The sequence below is a fragment of the Toxorhynchites rutilus genome, chromosome 3 (genome assembly GCF_029784135.1).
Source record: "Toxorhynchites rutilus septentrionalis strain SRP chromosome 3, ASM2978413v1, whole genome shotgun sequence".
Classification (NCBI taxonomy): domain Eukaryota; kingdom Metazoa; phylum Arthropoda; class Insecta; order Diptera; family Culicidae; genus Toxorhynchites; species Toxorhynchites rutilus.
The window spans coordinates 105,849,160-105,869,431 of record NC_073746.1 but is presented as its reverse complement, the minus strand read 5'-3'; the positions used below and the strand labels follow the sequence as shown (position 1 = coordinate 105,869,431).

At 43.6% G+C, this 20,272-nt stretch overlaps 1 protein-coding gene across 1 annotated transcript in view; it reads right to left on the bottom strand.

The window, feature by feature from the left end:
- LOC129773386 (uncharacterized) overlaps nt 1-20,272 on the bottom strand; it is a 106,612-nt gene that overhangs the window by 65,162 nt on the left and 21,178 nt on the right. Inside the window, exon 6 of the mRNA XM_055776984.1 lies at nt 3,226-6,283. Within this exon, the coding sequence (XP_055632959.1) occupies nt 3,226-6,283 (3,058 nt within the window). The remainder of the gene's footprint in view (nt 1-3,225; nt 6,284-20,272) is intronic.

Here is a 20,272-nt window from a genome sequence, read left to right as displayed (position 1 = left end):
TGGCGATCTCATGTTGGATAACTCCAAAACTAATATTCTGGGATGGTCTGTTTTAAACCCAACGTGTCCACATATATATGTCCTTGCTGTAGTTTTTATCGAAAATAAATGTCGTTCCGATATTGTGCTGTACACTACAACCTCTCCAATGGTTTTCATTTGGTTATTCGTTGTTTTGTTGACAACTCCTTCAAAAATAACTTCAAACTCGCTTTCTTCACATCTACGGTTCATGTCGATGTCCCAAGTTAGATAGCCTTCTTCAGCGTCCAAACAACGTCCATGTGTGTATGTACACGTTAAACCTCCTTTCAACATTATCTGGCTACTTTCAATGTCTACAGAGGCGACATAATCTTGAAGTGTAATCGTATATTCATAATATACTAAGGCGTTTGTCCACGTGTATAACGGCGTTTTGTACACTCCTCCACTGCAGGAACTGCCAGTTATTGATCCTACCACCAATACTTGACCTCTATTTGTGCTGTTGAGATTCAATTCCTGAATAACAGTGTTATCGGCTAGTGTAACTGCTCCACTATAGTGAGCTTTTCGACATTCCTCGGATGAAAACTCCTTCACGATGTAGGCAAAGCCGTGTTGATAATCAGAAGTGTGGGAGTGCATACCACAGTGTCGAATCGACCTCTTGATGATGACTTTACATTGAAATACCTTTGTTTGAATTTTCGAATTTCTTTGTAACATTTGTATCCGAAGTTCCGTTGTTGTCAGGTTAGTTGTTGGCGGTAAGCAAGATGCCACATCCAACAAAGAATATGAAGTCATATTTACATCTGCATTGGCACAGTCGTATGCGATCAATCCATGAGATGTTGAGCCTAGTACACTGCATCCCACGAATAACATTGCAGCAATCAACAGTTGCATGAGCGTTAACCGGTTAACTGTATCTGATTTCCATCTTATTTTCCTTCTAGATTCGCCTTTTTGAGAGTAATCCGATTGTACCAAAACTTTTGAAGTTTCCGCTGTTAATACAGTTGTAGTACAAGGATTGATTCGTCGTTTCTTTTTCTTCGGCTCAAATTTCTCACAATTCACACTGCTGTTTCTTTCAATAACTTGATGGAGTGCGGTAAATGAGGTGTTCATTTTGTTTACTTCTTTAGACGTTATGTCTTTCAGAGCGGCATCCTTGCGTATATTCAATACTGCTAGCTTATGTGCTGCTCGTTTAAAGGTCCCTTTGGGTGTTTTAACGAACGCTGTACGTACTTGGCCGTCTTTTCCTTTTATAACTCCAGTTACTCGTCCTCTCAACCATAGGCCCCAACGTATAGTACTGTCTGTTATCAATACTATGTCGTCTATTTCAATGGGCTGAACTTTATGCGTCCATTTTTGTCGCGATATTAATGTTGGTATATATTGTTTCTTGAATCGATCCCAAAACTGTTGACTGTAGTGGTTCACTAGTTCCCATTGAACTCGAGTGAGGTTGTTGCTGTCCAAATTTTGAGGTGGAACGTATTCACCTGCCCGTCCAATTAGGAAATGGAACGGTGTTAGAGCCTCTTCCACATCATTATTGCACGGTATGTGTGTTAGTGGGCGACAGTTTAAGATAAACTCTACTTGTATTAGAGCTGCTCGTAACGTTTCAGGATAAGGTGTCCGACTACAACCTATCATATAATATAAATTGTCTTTAATAGTTCTGATGAGTCGCTCCCAAACTCCTCCAAAGTGCGGTGATGCTGGTGGGTTAAAGGTCCATTCTATCTTCAGTTTTACAGCTTCAGATTTCGACATCCTTTCGTCGATTTCGTGGATTAGTTTGTTTAGTTGTTTTTCAGCTCCAACAAAATTTGTGCCATTATCGCTGTATACATGTTTGATCTTTCCACGGCGGTTTTGAAAGTTTTTAAAACACATTAGGAAGTGATCTGTATCTAACTTCTCAGCCATTTCAATATGCACGGCTCTCGTAGTCATGCATGTAAAGAGCACGCCCCATCTTTTCTCTATTGATCGTCTTACCAATACTTCAAAAGGACCGAAGTAGTCCACTCCAGTATTCGTGAATGGATGAGCATACAAATCTACTCTAGCTGCCGGTAATGGTGCCATTTGAGGTGGCAAAGGTTTAGCTTTCATTATAATGCATTTAGAGCAGTCCGTTTTTATTTTGTTGAGAACTGTACGCATGTGTGGTATATAATACCGTAATTGTAATGCTCCAAGTACTACGTTATCCGAACGATGAAAGTATTTTTGATGATATTCAGCAACGATCAAACGTGTTCCATGGTCTTCAGCAGGTAAAATCACAGGATGTATTGTATTCATTTGCAATTTAGTTGCATTTTCGAGACGACCTCCAACTCTCATTACGTTATATTCATCTAGTATTGGAGTAACCGCTGATAACTGTTTATTTCTAATATCAACATAACCGTTTAATTCAATGTCATGAATTTCCTTAGCGAAATGTGTCATTTGTATTTTACGAAACACAACTCTTTCTGCAATTTTTCGATCCTCATATGTTATATTGCGATTAAAATTAGATTGTATATTCAATCGTTGGTTTTTCTTGTATTGCAGCCAATCAACATATTTTTTCACAACACATACATGGTGTATCAACACATTCCAACTGGAGTATCGTTTGATTCCGATGAATATAGAACTTGTTTGGTGCAATCCCACTACTTGTCTCAACTCTTCCGTTGACTCCTTAATCTTCCTGTTAGGATATTCGATCACTGGCTTCTTAAGGAATTGAGGTCCTTTTGTCCATATAGATTGCCCTTTGAAATCTTTTGTAGCTTCGTCGGCGGGATTTAATTCAGACGGTATATAACGCCATTGCTGTATATTGGTTGTATCTAAAACCTCAGCAACTCGATGAGTGACGAATATTTTATATCTTCTATTCTTCGGTTGTAACCATGACAAAACATTTTCCGAGTCTGTCCAGTAGGTAATACTATCTATTTTAATTCGTTGCTCGTTCTGAATGGTATTTGTCAATCTGGTTCCTAGTAAGGCTGCTTGTAGTTCCATTTTTGGAATAGACAACTGATGAATAGGTCCGACTTTTGCCTTTGCTGCCAATAATCGTATATAAACCGAGCCGTTTGCAATACAACGTAAGTATATAACTGCAGCGTATGCTCGTTCAGATGCATCTACGAATGTATGTAGCTCCAATTTTCCTGCTCCATCCGGTATTATACACCTGGGTATTTTTACGTTAGAGGCTTGTTGAATTTTCGCAAGCCAATTTTGCCACTGTTTGCTCAAATGTTTGGGTACTTCATCATCCCAGTCTAACTCGTCTTTGTGCAGCTCTTGAAGCAAAATCTTTCCCATTATCGTATAATTTGATATCAATCCTAATGGATCATACAAACTCATAACAAATGCTAACACCTCTCTTTTCGTGGGTAATCGTAGCGTTTGTCTTACTTCATTGCTCAGCTTCTTCAACGATAATCGATACCCGATCAAATCCAGTTTCGTGTTCCAATAGACACCAAGAACTTTTTCAGCACATGAATCCTTATCCTCTATTACCTTAATGTCGGTAGATTGGATCCGATCGCTGGATAAATTGCTCAGTAATTCCTTACTGTTCGATATAAAGTTTCGAATGAAGAATCCGCCATGTTGGTGTATATCGATGACGTCTTTGGTAATAGCGGTTGCCTCTCGAATGTTTGTAAAACTATCCAGATAGTCATCCACATAGTGTTGTTTTTCAATTGCCAGGGCTGCTTTCGGTTTCGATTCCATAAATGCTGCAGCGTTTTTATTTTTCACTGCTTGCGCGCATGATGGTGAACATGTCGATCCAAAAATCATTACCTCCATAATGTATACATCAGGTTCTCGATTGTTTTCACAATCTCGCCATAAAAATCGTTGAGCATGCTGATCCTCCGGTTTTATTTTGACTTGGTGGAACATCTCTTGAATATCTCCACAAACTGCAATACGTCCCTCTCTGAATCGCAGCAATACTCCAACGAGTGATGTAGTAGCATCAGGTCCAGACAAAAGATTAGAGTTAAACGATACGCCATTTATTTTTGAAGCTGCATCAAATACCAATCTTGGTTTTGGAGGTATTTTATTCTGGTTGTGAACTATAAAATGCGGGAGATAGTATGTTCTCGGAACCGCGTTAATTAGCTCTGAATGTGCTAGTTTTCTAGCATATCCCTTTTTCACATAATCAGCGAAGGTATTGATAGCCCAATCCTTCAATTTTTCATCTTGTTTCAATTTATTCTCCATAATCACCAATCTCCGTAAGGCTGTATGATAGCTGTCCGGAAATTGTACATCTTTGGTTTTCCATAGCAGACCGACCTCGTAACGGTTGTCTTTTAGCTTGATGGTGTTGTCGAGAATCTGTTGTGCTCTTTCTTCCTCTGGTGATCTTGGCAGTTTTTCCACTAATTTCACTCCAAAATCGTCGATTGAGAAGTATCGCTGCATCATTTTGCTCATCTCCTGTTCTTCCTGGATGACCATTGTATAATCTTGACGGTTTATGTTATACTCCTTTCCGTATATCACCCATCCGAGTCGCGTTTTTACTGCCATAGGACCATTTCCTTTTACCGTTTTGATGGCACTCAGTAATTCGCTGTTGTCCAATCCAATTAACAATGTAGGCTGAGCTTCCTTATAATCTTGAAGCGGAATGTCCTTCAAGTAGGGATAATTCTTGGCAATTTGTTCCATGTCAACTGTTTGGATAGGAAGATTTAGATCATGCATAGTCCGGGCCATCACTGGTTTTCCTATGCCCTTTATCCAGAATTTTACCCTCTTGCTTGAGCAGGATTTTAAACAATCCTGTGTCCATTTTAATGTAAGCGGGTCAACTTTTCCTTCCAACTCTAACATGTTAGCCATTCTCTCGTCCAATAGTGTTACTGATGATCCTGTGTCCAGGAAGGCGTAGGTGTCTATCATTCTTTCGCCGTTTTGGACTGTTATAGGAACTATTTGATAGTAAAGGTGTTCCTTGCGTTGTCGATGAATATTCGTGGTTTCTTCGGGACCTCGTCGTACGTCAGCAGCCGTATCCTGATTTCTTTTATACTCCGATCTTTGATGAAGTAAGCGATTGTGCTCCTTGTTGCACCCATCGATTCCACATATTCCTTTCATGCTACAATTTCTCATAATGTGGTCATTGGAGTTTAGGCACTTGAAACAAATTCCTTTTTTAGCCAAAAACTCTCTACGTTCCAATGTTTTCATTTGTTTGAAATTCTTACATTGGAATAGCCTATGACTGGCTGAACAAAGTGCACATTTCATAGTTTGATGAACATTAACTCGAGGTTTCCTTTCCGTAGTCGACACACTGTTATTAGACTTTTGCATCATACGGGCTATTCTTGAATGTGGCAATAACCACTTATTCAAATCGTTGAGTGTTGGGATCGAAGTGTTGCTTTGGATCACTTCAACCCATTTCACTTGTATCGTGTATGGCAGCTTCTCTATGATTTCCTCTATTAAACGATGATCACGTAGATATTCCTTTTGGCCCAGCGCCTCCATATTCACCACCATGTTATCTAGTGCGTCTGATATATCCGGAACTACGGTTCGGCTGTCCTTTTTGATACGTCTCAGGTCGTTCAGAAGTTCTTTATATACAAGATCCTTCCTTCCAAAGCATTCTTCCAGCTTTTCGATTATTTTCGGAACATTCTCTGAGTTAATCATCAATTGTTGGACGGTTTTATACGCGTCCCCTTTCAGAACTTGTTCCAGGCGGTTGAGGTTCTCTAAATTTGAGAAACCTCCCTCTGCCGTTGTATCATGGAATGTTTTCTTAAATTTTGGCCAATCCTTTGATGCGCCAGAAAATCTGGGTAGGGTCGTCAATGATTGCCTCTTTAAATATATAGTCCAGTCACTAGACATACTCACTGTTTGGGTAAATGATCGATCCGTGGGCTGATTTGTTACTTGGCCCGAGGATGACGTTGAGCATTGGCCTTTCATAGTCGCCATTAATTTGTCCATTGCATCCAGTTGTTGTTTTATCTGCTCATCTTTCTTCCGAGCAGATATTTCCAATGATGCTAATCTTTGTTGGATCTGCACGCATTTCGGGCAGATCCATTTTTCTTCCGCTGTCGGCGCGACCGTTAAGTTAACACAACCGATGTGGAACCATCGGTCACAATCGTCGCATTCAACCATATCCTGTTTATGGTCTGGTTCCGAGCACAAACGGCAATTTCCGTTTTGATTTTCCACGAAACGTATCATGGTGTTGCTTTCAAGATACTCAGCCGTTGAAATAATGTATAATTCTCAGGATCCGTTTCCAGTTGTTTGTAATTACACTTTGCTCACTTTTCAAGGCGTTGAGCCTTTTTAAGCTTTCTTAAGCTTGAGAGATTTATTTTCTCGCTTTCAGGTTAGCACACTTTCAGAAAGCTTTTTAAACTTTTAGTCCTGTTGGAATTCTTTATCCAACTTATTCACTTCAAGGTGATTTGCACTTTCACAAGGCCTTTTAAACTTTTAGTCCTGTTGGATTTGTTTATCCAACTTGCTCACTCTTATGGCGTTGAGCACGCGCATAAGCTTCTATTAAGCTTTTAATCTTGTTGGGTTCTCTATCCAACTGGCCCTTTGCTCATTCTTATGGCGATGAGCACGCACTTATGAGTTCGTTGGTAATGAAAGGCTCCTCCTCTCTGGAGCCACCAAATGTAAAAGTTGCCCAATACGCAAACTCGGTTGAGCGAAGGAATCAACCTTTCTGAGTCTGGATTGGCAATTTACAAAGTTGAAGTAGAAGAAAAGCGTCACGAGAAATAACCTATTCCTGGAATAAACTGAATTGTCTGCCTTCGCACTAATTCCCTACGGAACGAGCCACGAACGGAAGCTAATCAGACTTATTCCTTTCAATAAATTGAACTGACTGCCTTCGCACTAATTCCGTACGGAACGAGCAACGAACGGGAGCTGATCAAAATATCGAACATCAACTAAGCGGGAGGATCAACGAGTACAAGATCTTCACGAACTCCGAGCGCAAATTATACAACTATTGCTGCGAACGTTGGAAGACTTGAATCTGAAGAACTCTCGTCAGTCGATTCAATGGAGGTGGTTTCGGACTACTTAATCGTAAGACACGATTCCAAAGACTACTTGCTTTATTCAGAGAACCTTGGGTTTTTATACAATTTTAGTTTATCCTAAATCTACCCTAAATTTAAGTCTAACGTGCGAAAGAAAGAGAAGACTATAAACGTCCTTGCTTCTTTTCATACAAGTCCTTTACCTATCGCTATCTGTATTTCAAAACATACGATATCCATAACTGCATTCTAAGAGCAACGGAGCCTAACGCGATAAGAAATGTGTGCGATTGTTTTCGGTTCCTTTCCTTTCTACTAGGTTTTATTGCACCAGGTTTTATTGCACCCGCTCCCGATAGGATTGTTATTTTAGGATCTTACACACGGTTCGCTCTTATCGTATAGTGTTTTTCTTCTGTCCTTCTTTCGATCGTTTACGATATTGAAATTAAATTGCTAAATTCTTTCGATTTCTTACACCTATCCAAACGGTACTGATTGGTCGAAATTAACGTCATTTCTTTTTCGCCTGCTTCGCTTCTTTCGTTCCTCGATAAGTCAAATATTTGCATGTCGAGCGAGTGGGGGCGCCTATTTCTCACATACCAACTGATATAAAAGGACGGTAGCATTTTTTGATTTCTCACACGGTGCTTCTGACATTCAACCGAGACGGTCATGTTTGTAGCGCCCCTTTGAAAAGAGTAGCGAAAATAGAAGTTTTCTCCTCATACAACTGGTTCTATGCTAAAGGAAATTCCTTGAGGCTCTAATCAGTCCTAAATAAAGTTTTCTCCCACAGGTGTACAAGACGAGGACAAGGAGGAGGCCACCGAATAGCCTAGACGGTTGGTGGCTTTCGATACCGGCAGTTTTCACTGCCCCTAGCGTCGGTCCCTGTTTTTGGCGCGTTTTTTTCAGCTCACTTATATATACCCCACATTATTATTACTGGTTACTTATCTCTGGTGGTGGTTTTTATTTTCAGCTGGTGTTTGATCCTGGATTGCAGAGAGGTGGTGTACCCACACTACCGTTTCTCCGGTGCGGGGGCGCACCCCCCCAGCAGCAGTACATAGTGTTAGTGATATTTTAACAGTTTTTCTTTAAACCTCATAGACATTATAGTAGTGTTTCATTGTATTAAAAGTAGTGTTTCTAGTGAAATTTTAAAAACTTTTTTGAAACAAGCTCCGAAACTGTTGAGCCTTTTCTTTTTTTTTTTATTCTGCATTAGTGCCATTTTTAGTGTGTATCTCTACATCAACCCCCCTGGCTGTACCTCCCGGGTATAGCCAGCCTCTACCATGGCTTCCAGCAGTGCCGGTAAGTCAACAAACCTTTATAATGGCGTGCCCACCACACGCACCTCTCCTCTCTGGGCCGACCCCTTATGTGGGGAGCTCCAAATTTTATTGCTCAAAGCAACTGGCAAGAATACTCTACCATCAAACCCTTTCGTTGTTTCCAAAACCATCCAAGCTGTTACGGATCGCGATTTCAAGGACGCGAGACCACAGCGCGATGAGAACAATAATTTGCAATACGTGATCCATATTCGTAACAAGGAATATGTAGATGCGCTCCTGGGTATTAAGTCATTAATTGACAAAACCCCTGTGGAGATAACTTATCACCCTACCTTGAACCAGCGCAAATGCGTGGTATCCTGTAGGGATGTGATTGATATGGCAGAAGCTGTACTTTTAAAAGAGCTTGCTGACCAAAGAGTTATTGCGATCAAAAGAATTTCCCGTATGGACCCAACTAAGAAGGAATTAATTCCAACTCCAACCCTGATTTTGACCATCAGAGGTACTGTAATCCCGGAATATATTAACTTTGGCTTTATCCGCGCCCCCACGCGCAATTTTTATCCGAATCCTATGCAGTGCTTCGGCTGCTACAAATTCGGACATACTTCAAAAAAATGTAGAACCAAGATCCAATTATGCCGAAACTGTGGACAAGCACACCCAGAACTAGGCAATGAAGAAACAGCCAAGAACTTCATTTGCAACGCTCCTGCCTTCTGTGTAAATTGCAGTGGCAACCACCCTTCTACGAATAGAAAATGCCCCGCATGGGTTGCAGAGAACAATATTACTAAAGTGAGGGTAGACCAAGGAATATCTTACAAGGAAGCCAAACAAAGCTACCAGGCCAAAGTAAATGGATCCTCGTACGCAAGCAAAGTCCAAGAGAGACTTAACTTAGTTCAAAGCACGGGATGCAATCGCTGTAAGTGCAACTGCACACAGCCCAACCCTACCCCAATCATCCAAACGGTTTCCACACCGATAGTTAACCAGCCAGACATTGAATTTACCATCTCCACTTCCGATTCCGAAACTGATTCAGAAATTCCCATGGAAACTGAATCAGCAAAATTAAATAAACGTAAGATCAAAAATTCAAAAACTTCAACTTCAGATGATTTGAAATCATCTGAAGATGAAAATTTCCGTGTTAATGATAAAACAAGGAAAAGATATAAAAACCAACAACCAGAAATCTCTCAACCGGCCGCCCCACAACAGGCCGACCCTCAACCATCCACTTCATACAAAACAGTACCCAACACGAATCGAACAATACCAAATTATTTAAAATTTGACCCTAGACTGAAGACCAAGACTTCCAAAGGTAACAAACAGTCAAAATAATTTCTGATATACCTCCTTCCAAATTAATTAAACCCTTCAAGAGCCTCCATAACATTTCTTAAAATTCAACACTCCACACAAAAACAGTACACCTGTTGTCCAAGATTCAACATCCAACCGAAAACTTGCCATTCAATGGAATTTGCGTGGGCTTAGTAGGTCAATGGATGAAATTAAATTAATGTTAGCTGAGGAGAAACATCTCCCACTAACACTTGCATTCCAAGAAGCCAGAGTGACTAAGATTACACCCGATTTTAACCTTTCACTACAAGGTAAATACAAGTGGTACTTCCGTGAGGGACTTACCTCACGCCAGGGTGGAGTATGCCTCGCTGTTTTGAGCCATCTCCCACATACCCTCATCCAAATTTCATCACAGTTACAGATATGCGCAATCCAACTCACAGGACCGTTACGGTTAACCCTCGCTTCTATATATATTTCCCCAACGCATAGTAACAGTAATTTGGAAGCAGAAATGAACAATGCCATTCAACAATTACCACACCCTTTCATAATCATGGGTGATTTTAACGCCTACCATACTGTATGGGGTGGCCAAAGATGCAATTTAAGAGGTAAAATTATTTTAAAAATCGTTGAACAACTTAACCTCATCATCCTGAACGACTTCCAACATACTCGTATGGATGAACACTCTGGCTCTACTTCTTCAATTGACTTAACGATTACCTCATGGGACTTAGCGCCCAGAGTCAGATGGTGTGTCGATGATGATCTAAGAGGAAGTGATCACTTTCCCATTCACATCCGAACACTGACCAGTAATCCAAAAATCCTCCTGCGAAGGAGATGGTTGTACCAATTTGCCGACTGGGATGGTTTCGAATCAACCATTTCGCATCTGTTACCTGCACAGGGTAACTATTCAGTAGAGGAGTTTTCCCAAGCCGTTTTCGCAGCTGCGAAAGCTAATATACCCCGCACTAGTGGTATCTCCGGCCGGAAGGCAGTCCCATGGTGGAATAATGATGTCAAACAGGCCATTAAATCCAGAAGAAAAGCGCTGAGGAAGCTTAGAAGACAACTGGACGGTAGTGAGACAAAAGTACTTGCCCTAGCTGATTTTCAATCCACTAGAGCTAGAGCAAGGAAAATTATAGCGGAAGCTAAACAAAATAGCTGGATTAAATTTCTTGATAGCTTTTGCCCTCAGACAACTTCTAGTGAACTGTGGAGCAAGGTTAATGCAATCAGTGGCAAAAAAAGATCGCGAGGCTATTCCATTATGATCAATGGTACCACTACCGATGATCCCGGAACCATTGCTGAACATCTAGCTGACCATTTTGCTAGTACTTCTGCCACCTCCAACTACAAAAGCGACTTCAAAGCTCGTAAAACTGCCGCGGAGACTACAGAGTTTCCCTCGGACTCAGGGGAACCTCATATTTACAATATCAGGTTCTCTATGAAAGAAATGTTGTGGTCCATTAGTAAGTCCAAAGGCAAATCAGCCGGACCAGACGAAATAGAATATAGCATGTTAAAAAAATTACCTTTCCACGTCAAAACGTCGCTGCTCCAAATTTATAATAACCTTTGGGCTAGCAAATGTTTCCCCGACTCATGGAAGGAAGGGCTAGTCATCCCCATCCCTAAACCGATGGAGAAAAAACCACTAGCCACTAGTTTTCGTCCCATCACCCTTCTCAATTGCCTAGGTAAGGTCTTCGAGAGAATGATCAAACGGAGATTGATGACGAACCTTGAAGAACGTCATCTCCTGGATCCTCGACAACATGCTTTTCGTCAAGGCAATGGTACCAACACGTATTTCAGCCAACTTGATCAACACCTTCACGTGATCACGCGAGACCACCTCCACGGGGAACTCGCTCTGTTGGACATATCCAAAGCCTACGATACAACCTGGAGATATAATATCTTGGACCAACTCCATCAATGGGGTATCGAAGGTAATTTGTTCGAGATAATTCGCAGTTTTCTACAAAATCGTAGCTTCAAAGTTCTTCTCGGAGGAGTCACCTCCACCAGTAAACTGCAAGAAAATGGAGTGCCACAGGGTTCTGTGCTATCGGTTGCTCTTTTCCTGATAGCGATGCAATCATTATTTGATGCCATACCCCAAAATATTGACGCTTTGCTATACGCAGATGATATTCTGCTAATTTCAAAAAACCCATTCCCAGTACTAGCAAGAAGAAGACTTCAGGAAGGAATCTCGTCTGTTAATAACTGGGCGAATTCCGTGGGATTTAAGATCTCAGCTGAAAAATCTCAAGTTCTTCATTGCTGCAACAATAAGCGTCACAGGAAAAAACTACGTTCTTATCTTCTGAACGGTAGTTCCATTAAACGAGTCAATTCTGCACGAATTCTCGGTGTAATGGTGGACAAAAAACTCACGTTCAATAAACATATAAAGAGTACAATATCGGACATTAAAAACCGCCTTAACTTAGTTAGCGTTATAAGCGGTCGAAGCCGAACAGGATCCCGCAAAACTATCTTCAACATTGGAAGAAGCTTAGTCTATTCCAAACTTACTTACGGTATTGAACTCTTCAGCCGTGCCACCTGGAAAACGCTTGAAGAACTGAGGCCTAGCTATCAAAAGATAATAAGACTAGCATCAGGGGCCTTTAGAACTAGCCCAAGTAAAGCGCTACTCGCTGAGTCAGGCAATTTACCCTTCAAATTGTTCCTCACGAGATTCTACAGCACGCGCGCGATACGAACGCTCGAGAAACATCCAACATTTGAATCCTCTCTTGTGAGAGTGAATAACTGGTTGCAGGATACATGCCGAACCACTCTTCCAACGATGGCACCAATTCCCATTATTAACCTTCGACCATGGTATAAACGGGAACCTCAGATTGATTGGTCAATTAAAAATTCTGTGCGAGCTGGTGAAAACAGCAGCATAGTTTTGGCCATTTTCAACAACCACATCCACAGTAAATACCTTTTTCACCACAAGATCTTTACAGATGGATCCTTTGATGGTTTACAAGTAGGTATCGGCATTTTTGCTAATAACCTGCAAGTTAAGTTCCAACTCCCAAATATCTGTTCGGTATTTTCAGCTGAATTAGCGGCACTTCTTATCGCTACATCAAAGTGCGAACACAACAGAAAGACGGTTATTTTCACCGATTCTGCTAGCGCGCTTCTTGCTCTTGAGAGCGGAAGTAGCAAACATCCATGGGTACTCGCAATTGAAGAGAAAACTGCCCAAAATGATATCACCTTTTGCTGGATCCCAGGTCACTGTGGAATCCGCGGTAACGAAGAGGCTGATCGCCTAGCCAAAGAAGGGAGAACATCCGAACTATGGAGCACAAGCGTCCCATCTGATGATATAATCAGATGGGTTAACTCATCTCTGATGACGTGCTGGGAGAACGAATGGAACATCTGCAGAGATACTTTTTTGAGAAAAATTAAAAACACTACCCATCCTTGGATGGGTAGAAACCAAAGATCTTTTCAAGTATGTCTAACACGTCTTCGTATTGGACATACCAAATTAACGCACAGGTTCTTGGTCGAAAAAGCCGAACCACCCATTTGTAATACCTGTAACGTCAGGCTGACCGTAGAACATTTTCTACTTGTCTGCCCACGTTACAACCTTATGAGAACTAAGTTTCAGATAGCTGACAACCCAAGGACAGCCCTAGCAAGAGATAACTTGGAGGAGGACAAATTACTGCATTTCCTGAAGGAGACGGATCTTTTGGAGCTTATTTAACCACTATACAATTATTTACTATATGTTACAGACTTAACCACATCATTCATACTAACACCTATTGCTTGTGAGCTAATATATGTGTTACCAACGTATTACATATGTTAGGTCACACACATTTTATTTATTAAAAAAAGTAATAAATATATATAAAAAAAAAACAAAAAACAAAAAACAAAAAAAAAAAAAAAAAAAAAAAAATGGGGATCAACACTAGGGTAGGAGCCTACCTGTTGGTCTCAAATGTTCCTATCTCACGCCTCCACGAAGATCATATGACGACATTTTTAGATCGGGCGTGAACTGGAAACACACACCTGGTCTTGGCTCCGAGAACGGGTGTCGAAAGTGGCTAAGTGAGGGGGTGCGAGCGAGTCAGAGCGCTATATCTCTCCCGGGGAAGGCCTCCCGGGTCATGGAGGCCTTGCCAACCCGCTGTCTCCCGGGCAAAGGAGATACACCCAGAAAATGGAGCTACGTTCACGAAGAATACTCAGAATGCGATCGCCCGAGGAGGGTCCCCGAACTGGAGCTGGTCCTGGAACGGGCGTAAGAGCGAGCGGCCAGCGGCTGGAGGGCGATGTGCAAGAGCGGGCCACCAGCCGGGTTCAACCCGAAGAGCTACCGCCACACGGAAACAGCAGCCATCGACATCACCAACGAAACGCTGCGCCTACGAGGCGTGTTGCGACTGTCAGACGACAGTCGTCCACACTTGTGGGTACTACTAGGCGACGGATCATGTGGACACATGAAATGAATGAATTCGTGATCCGCGCCTATTACATCTGCACTGCTTTGGAGACGGACATGAGCGGTCGCCCTCGAATACTCGCAATGTTCGAGGAAGCGTATCCAGAGTTCGTCGGGAGGCTTGACCAAAACGCGATGAACGCGAGGCGTAGAGCGATTGTACGCAACAATATGCTCTCCCAAACGCAAGTCGACGAGATCAAGCAGCAGGTGCAGAGAGAACTAAGCTCCAGAACAAGCAGAGCAAGCGATGTGTCGAGACGAAGTTCAGTACGGCTGAGCAATTCATTCGCGAGTGGGGCACGCGAATCAGCACCAGTGGAGGCCACAGTACAACAACCCCCTGAGCCGGAAGATCCACAGCCAGATCAACAACTACTACGCGATCTGGTCTTCCATTACGACGAGGCGATCTCACAGTTCCGCGACACGGACCCTTTGTCGCGCCCCAGGATCCCGAAGTTGCAGCATTCCCGCAGGCTGACAAGTGCAGTAAAGCTCATGAACGAGCACGTTCTTCCGCTGCACTTGGTTGATGCTGAGAACATGGAGGAGCTGCAACTGAAAGTTTACTGTGCTGCTGTGGCGACCGCCAAAAGTTTAGGATACCGTATTAGGCCAAGAGGCGGACTGCTCCAACATCTCCGTGAAAGGCGTGAGCCTCCATGGCGAAGGAGATTGGAGCAACGGATCCTAAACAAGCGCGCCGCAATTGGAAGACTGATGGCGTACAAAAGAGGCAGCAGATCGGCGAAATTATGTCGCCAAGTTGCTGTGATCGTGCGGCCTACTGAACTTCGCCAGCTGGGAGCTCACCAGCTGACGGAAAAACTCGACACACTGGTACAGCAATTGAGCGTCCTAACTAAACGGCTGAAACGTTACTCTGACTCTGCAAAGCGCCAGGAACAAAATCGGATGTTCAGAGATAACGAAAAAGCGTTCTACGACCACATTAGCGACGAGAAGCCCGACTACCGCGAAGGTTTGCCAGATATTAGCGATGTGACGAACTTCTGGGCTGGTATTTGGGAGACCCCAGTAGAACATCGCGACGGGCAAATGTGGTTAAGACGGGAGGAGGAGAGTTGTGGTGAAATTGGAGAGATGCCAGCTATCATCGTCGGAGAGAACGATGTCCGCGAAGCCTCGCGGTACCTGAGGAACTGGGCAGCACCGGGCCCCGATGGTGTCCAGAACTTTTGGCACAAGAAGCTGACCGTCGCACATCCAAAGATAGCTGAGTGCTTCAACAAGGTGCTACGTGACCCACACAACCTTCCTGAATTCGCCACCCGTGGCGTCACCTTCCTCCTCCCGAAAGACAGCAACACATTGAACCCATCAAAGTACAGACCGATAACGTGCCTATCGAGTCTGTACAAAATACTGAGCAGCATAATTACCGCCAAAGTTTCTGCTCACTGCGAACAGCATCACATCATCGCAGAAGAGCAGAAAGGATGCAGGAAAAATACGCATGGCTGCAAAGACCAGGCCATCATCGACGCAGCCATAGTCGGCCAGGCGGTATATAACCAGCGGAACCTAAGTATGGCCTACATCGATTACAGGAAGGCTTATGACTCCATACCTCACTCGTTTCTCGTCCGGGTATTGGAGCTCTACAAAATTGATCCCGTCGTCGTTAGGTTCCTGCAGCATGCGATGAGGCAGTGGAGTACGTCTCTGCACCTCAGTGATGGGGAAAATGTGTTGCAGTCTAGAACGCTGCAGATAAAGAGGGGGATATTCCAAGGCGACTCTTTCAGCCCGCTTTGGTTTTGTCTGGCACTGAACCCCCTCAGTAGGACGCTCAATAGAAACGGTCATGGCTATAAAATAAGGTATGGCGACGGCGCCCACGAAGAAGTGACCCATACCTTCTACATGGATGATCTCAAGGTCTACGCTGATTCACGTCAGCGTCTAGGTGTAGCTATCCGGGTTGTCGAAGACATAAGCAGGGACATCTGTATGGAGTTCGGCCTCGACAAGTGTCGCTGTGTCCACCTGCTGAAAGGACAACTTACCGAATCCGGAGGCTACGAGGTCTATGACGGCGAGTTTATAAGAGACATGGTTCGTGGCGAATCCTATAAATATCTTGGATTCCGACAGCTCACCGGGATTCGCCACTCCGACATCAAGACGGAGCTGCGAGACAAGTTCTTGAGTCGAGTGAACTGTGTCCTGAGGACTTTCCTCAACGCGGGGAACAAGGTACGCGCGATCAACACATTCGCGGTTCCCCTGCTGACCTTCAGTTTTGGTGTAGTCAAATGGAGCAAAACTAACCTAGAGGACCTTGAGAGGAGGATGAGGAAAGCATTCAAAGAGGCCGGAATGCACCATCCTCAATCGGCACTGGAGAGAGTTTCACTACCACGCAAAGAAGGGGGACTTGGAATCGTCGACATTTCTGCACTGTGTGTTGCCCAGGTACGACAACTGCGCGAGTACTTCGCAGAACGCGCCAACCAAAACGCGCTATACCGGGCTGTCTGCGCCGCCGACAGAGGATACAGCGCTCTGCACTTGGCGCAAGCGGAGTACCAACTCAACTGCAATCTGCAGACAGTGGAGGAGAAGATTGCAGCTTGGAAGCAGAAGGCAGTGCATGGTGCCCACCCCCATCAACTGGACCGGCCACACGTCGACAAGGCCGCATCTAATCTGTGGCTAACGCGTGGTGAACTCTCTTCAGTAGTAGAAGCCGACATGATAGCCATCCAGGACAGGATAATGCCGACGAGAAACTGCAGGCGGTACGTCTGGCATCAAGACGTTGATGACATTTGCCGGATGTGCCATCAACCAGGTGAAAACATAGAGCACATTATGGGAGGCTGTCCCGTTTTGGCCAACGCAGCCTACACCGAGCGCCACAACAACGTGGCCCGTATTGTTCATCGACAACTGGCGCTCCAATGTGCTCTACTGGAAGACAACGTACCAAACTACCGGTACCTGCCTGCACCTGTCCTGGAAAATGACCGTTTCAAGCTGTACTGGGATCGCACTGTTCTGACCGACCTCTCGATCCACCACAACCGCCCAGATATAATGGTTTACGACAAGAGCGACCGCAAAGTCACCATCATCGATGTCGCTATTCCACTGAACCAGAATCTGGAGGAGACCCACGGTCGCAAAATCTGCAAGTACCGACCATTGGCCGTGGAGCTCAAGGAACTGTGGGGGCTAAGGGAGGTCCCAAGAATTGTTCCAGTCGTTCTCTCTGGAACTGGAATTATCCCGAAGACACTTCTGGAAGCGCTAAAGGTGTTGAACATCGAGAAGGAATTGGCCGGCATCCAAAAGTCGGTCATCCTTAGCACCTGCGCGATTGTCCGACAATTCCTCGGTCAGGACTAAAACAGCACGAGCATGCAGATACGTGCATTCCGCAGAGCCTAGTCCCCCTTTGGCATTCAGAAGCCCGGGGGCAGGTGAAAATTCTGGCTAGGTTCGCCTAGTTAAGAAGTGAGATAAGTCTGCCAGGAAAAAAAAAAAATTAGTTAGATATGTAGTTAGATATCACAAACCAAACACACCCACACACACACTTAGACACACACTCACAACAAAATACACAGATTTTAATTTTTTGTAAAAAAAAAAAGGCTCTTTTCCGACATACGAATTCAAATTTTGCGTGGATGGCACACAAGTCAATTAACATCTTTTAATTACCATATAATTCACTTTCAGCTTCCTGGGCTAGACATCATTTCTCATTTTATTTTCTTTCAGCGTTTTTGATATAATCATTTCTTATTTCTACTACCAGGTGACCAAATATGCCTCCCATTACTAACGTACTTATCTTCCAGCTTATGTTATACAATTATTACACTATATACATGATTTACCGGAAACGAGAGCAGAGGAAGCATGCGCGAAATTTGATTTAAAAAAAAAAACCCAAGGCCTTTCTCAAGGCTAGAGGCGAATGAACTGAAAAGTTTAAAGCCTCTTTAATTCAACATCATCATCATCATTGATTTCTCAGAGACGAATGAACTCTCAGAGTTTAAAGTCTCTCTAATTCATTACCATTACCATTGATTTCTCCATGGTGCTACTGACACTCGACCGCAACGGTTATGTTTTTAGCGCCATTCTAAAAGAGAATCATAGAAATAAAAGTTTTCTCCTACAACCGGATGCAAAGCTTTTTTCAAAGCTAATTTCGGTCCTAAATATAGCGTTTTTTTCAGCAACAGTTGTCCGGATACCAGGAAAGGAGGAAGCAGCCGAGAAGCCCCCAACGGCCATTCAGGAAGTTGGTTCGGTCGGATTGGCCACTTTGACCGGCAGTTTTCACTGCCCCTTGCGTGTCCCGCTGTTTGCGCCCGTCTCATCAGCAACGTTTTTCCTGCCAGTGACGCGCGATTTTGGCGCATTTTCTGCTTCAACCACCAGCAACTCAGGAGGTGTGAAAAGAGGTTTTCTTCGCTTCGTCGCTTCGAACCGCTGCGGCGATTGCCCTGCCGTCGGCGGTATCCGGTCCCTTCCCCGCTACCCCACTACCATTTGGTGGTGTATTAGGAGTGGTTCTTCAACACGATCGGTGAGTGACCAAACCTTTCTTAATACCAGGAGTTAGTGAGAGATAGGACGCCCAAAGGGTATAGGTTAAACAATTTTTTTTTACTACATATCCCAAATTATTTTAATTTAACAGACATTTAAAAGTGATTTTTTCCAAGTGTTTTTAAAAACAGTGTTTTCCCGCCAAGTGATTTCGGTGTTTGTTTCTTGTAACTGCGTTGGCATTGTCCCCCGCCGTTACTGTCTTCCGCCGTTTTCGTCCCCCGTCGAACGTCGTATAGTCTACCTTGGTTCGTGAATATTTTTCCGCGCCTGGCTGTATTTCGATATAGCCAGGCCCCGATCATGGCTTCCAGCAGCTCCGGCGCCGGAAGGCCAACCAATATTTACAGAGGTGTTACCACCACTCGTACCTTGCCCAGATGGGCTGACCCTTTCGGTGGCAACTTACAGATATTACTGTTGAGAGCCACTGAAGGTAATATTCTCCCATCAAATCGTTTTACCGTTTCCAAATCGATCCAAGGAGTGATCGGTACGGAATTTAAAGACGCGAAACCTCAACGTGACGATAAAAATCGCCTCCAATATGCGCTTCATCTACGAGATGAAAAACTTGTTCAACTGCTTCTGGGTACAAAGTCGCTGATCGACGAAACACCCATCGAAATTTTATACCATCCCACCTTGAACCAACGCAAATGCGTTGTGTCCTGTCGTGACGTAATGTTTTTAAACGAAAACGTCCTCCTATCGGAACTAGCCGACCAAAATGTGATCGGCGTTAAAAAAATTCTACGATTTGACCCAGTCTTGAAGGAAAGAGTTCCTACTTCAACAATGATCCTCACCATTAACGGAACAGTTATCCCTGAAGCAATTAACTTCGGATTCCTCCGTTCTTCAACAAGAAACTTCTACCCAAACCTGATGCAATGCTTCGGATGCTTCGCTTTCGGCCACACTTCCAAAAAGTGCGCCAAAAAAATCCAACTTTGTCGTAACTGCGGTGTAGCCCACCCGGAACTTAACACAAATAGTAACGATAAAGATAAAATTAAAAATTTTATTTGCAATGCTCCTGCCTCTTGTGTGAACTGCAAGGGAAATCACGCCTCAACCAGTAGGAAGTGCCCAGCGTGGATCGCAGAGGATAACATCACCAGAGTCCGAATTGACCAAGGTGTGTCGTATAAGGAAGCTAAATCCATTTTTGAAAACAAAAATGGTCCTTCCTTTGCAAGTAAGCTGCAAGAGAGACTAGTCAAAATTCAAAATACAGGTTGTTCTCAATGCAAATGCAACTGCAATCAGGCTAAGCAAACTTCTTCAGAAAAAGCAGTTCCAATCCCGTCCAGTAATCCACAGGAATCGGAACTCAGCACCTCCTCGTCAGATTCAGAATCCGACCCAGATATTTCTATGGAAATTGAAACTACCCCCTCCAA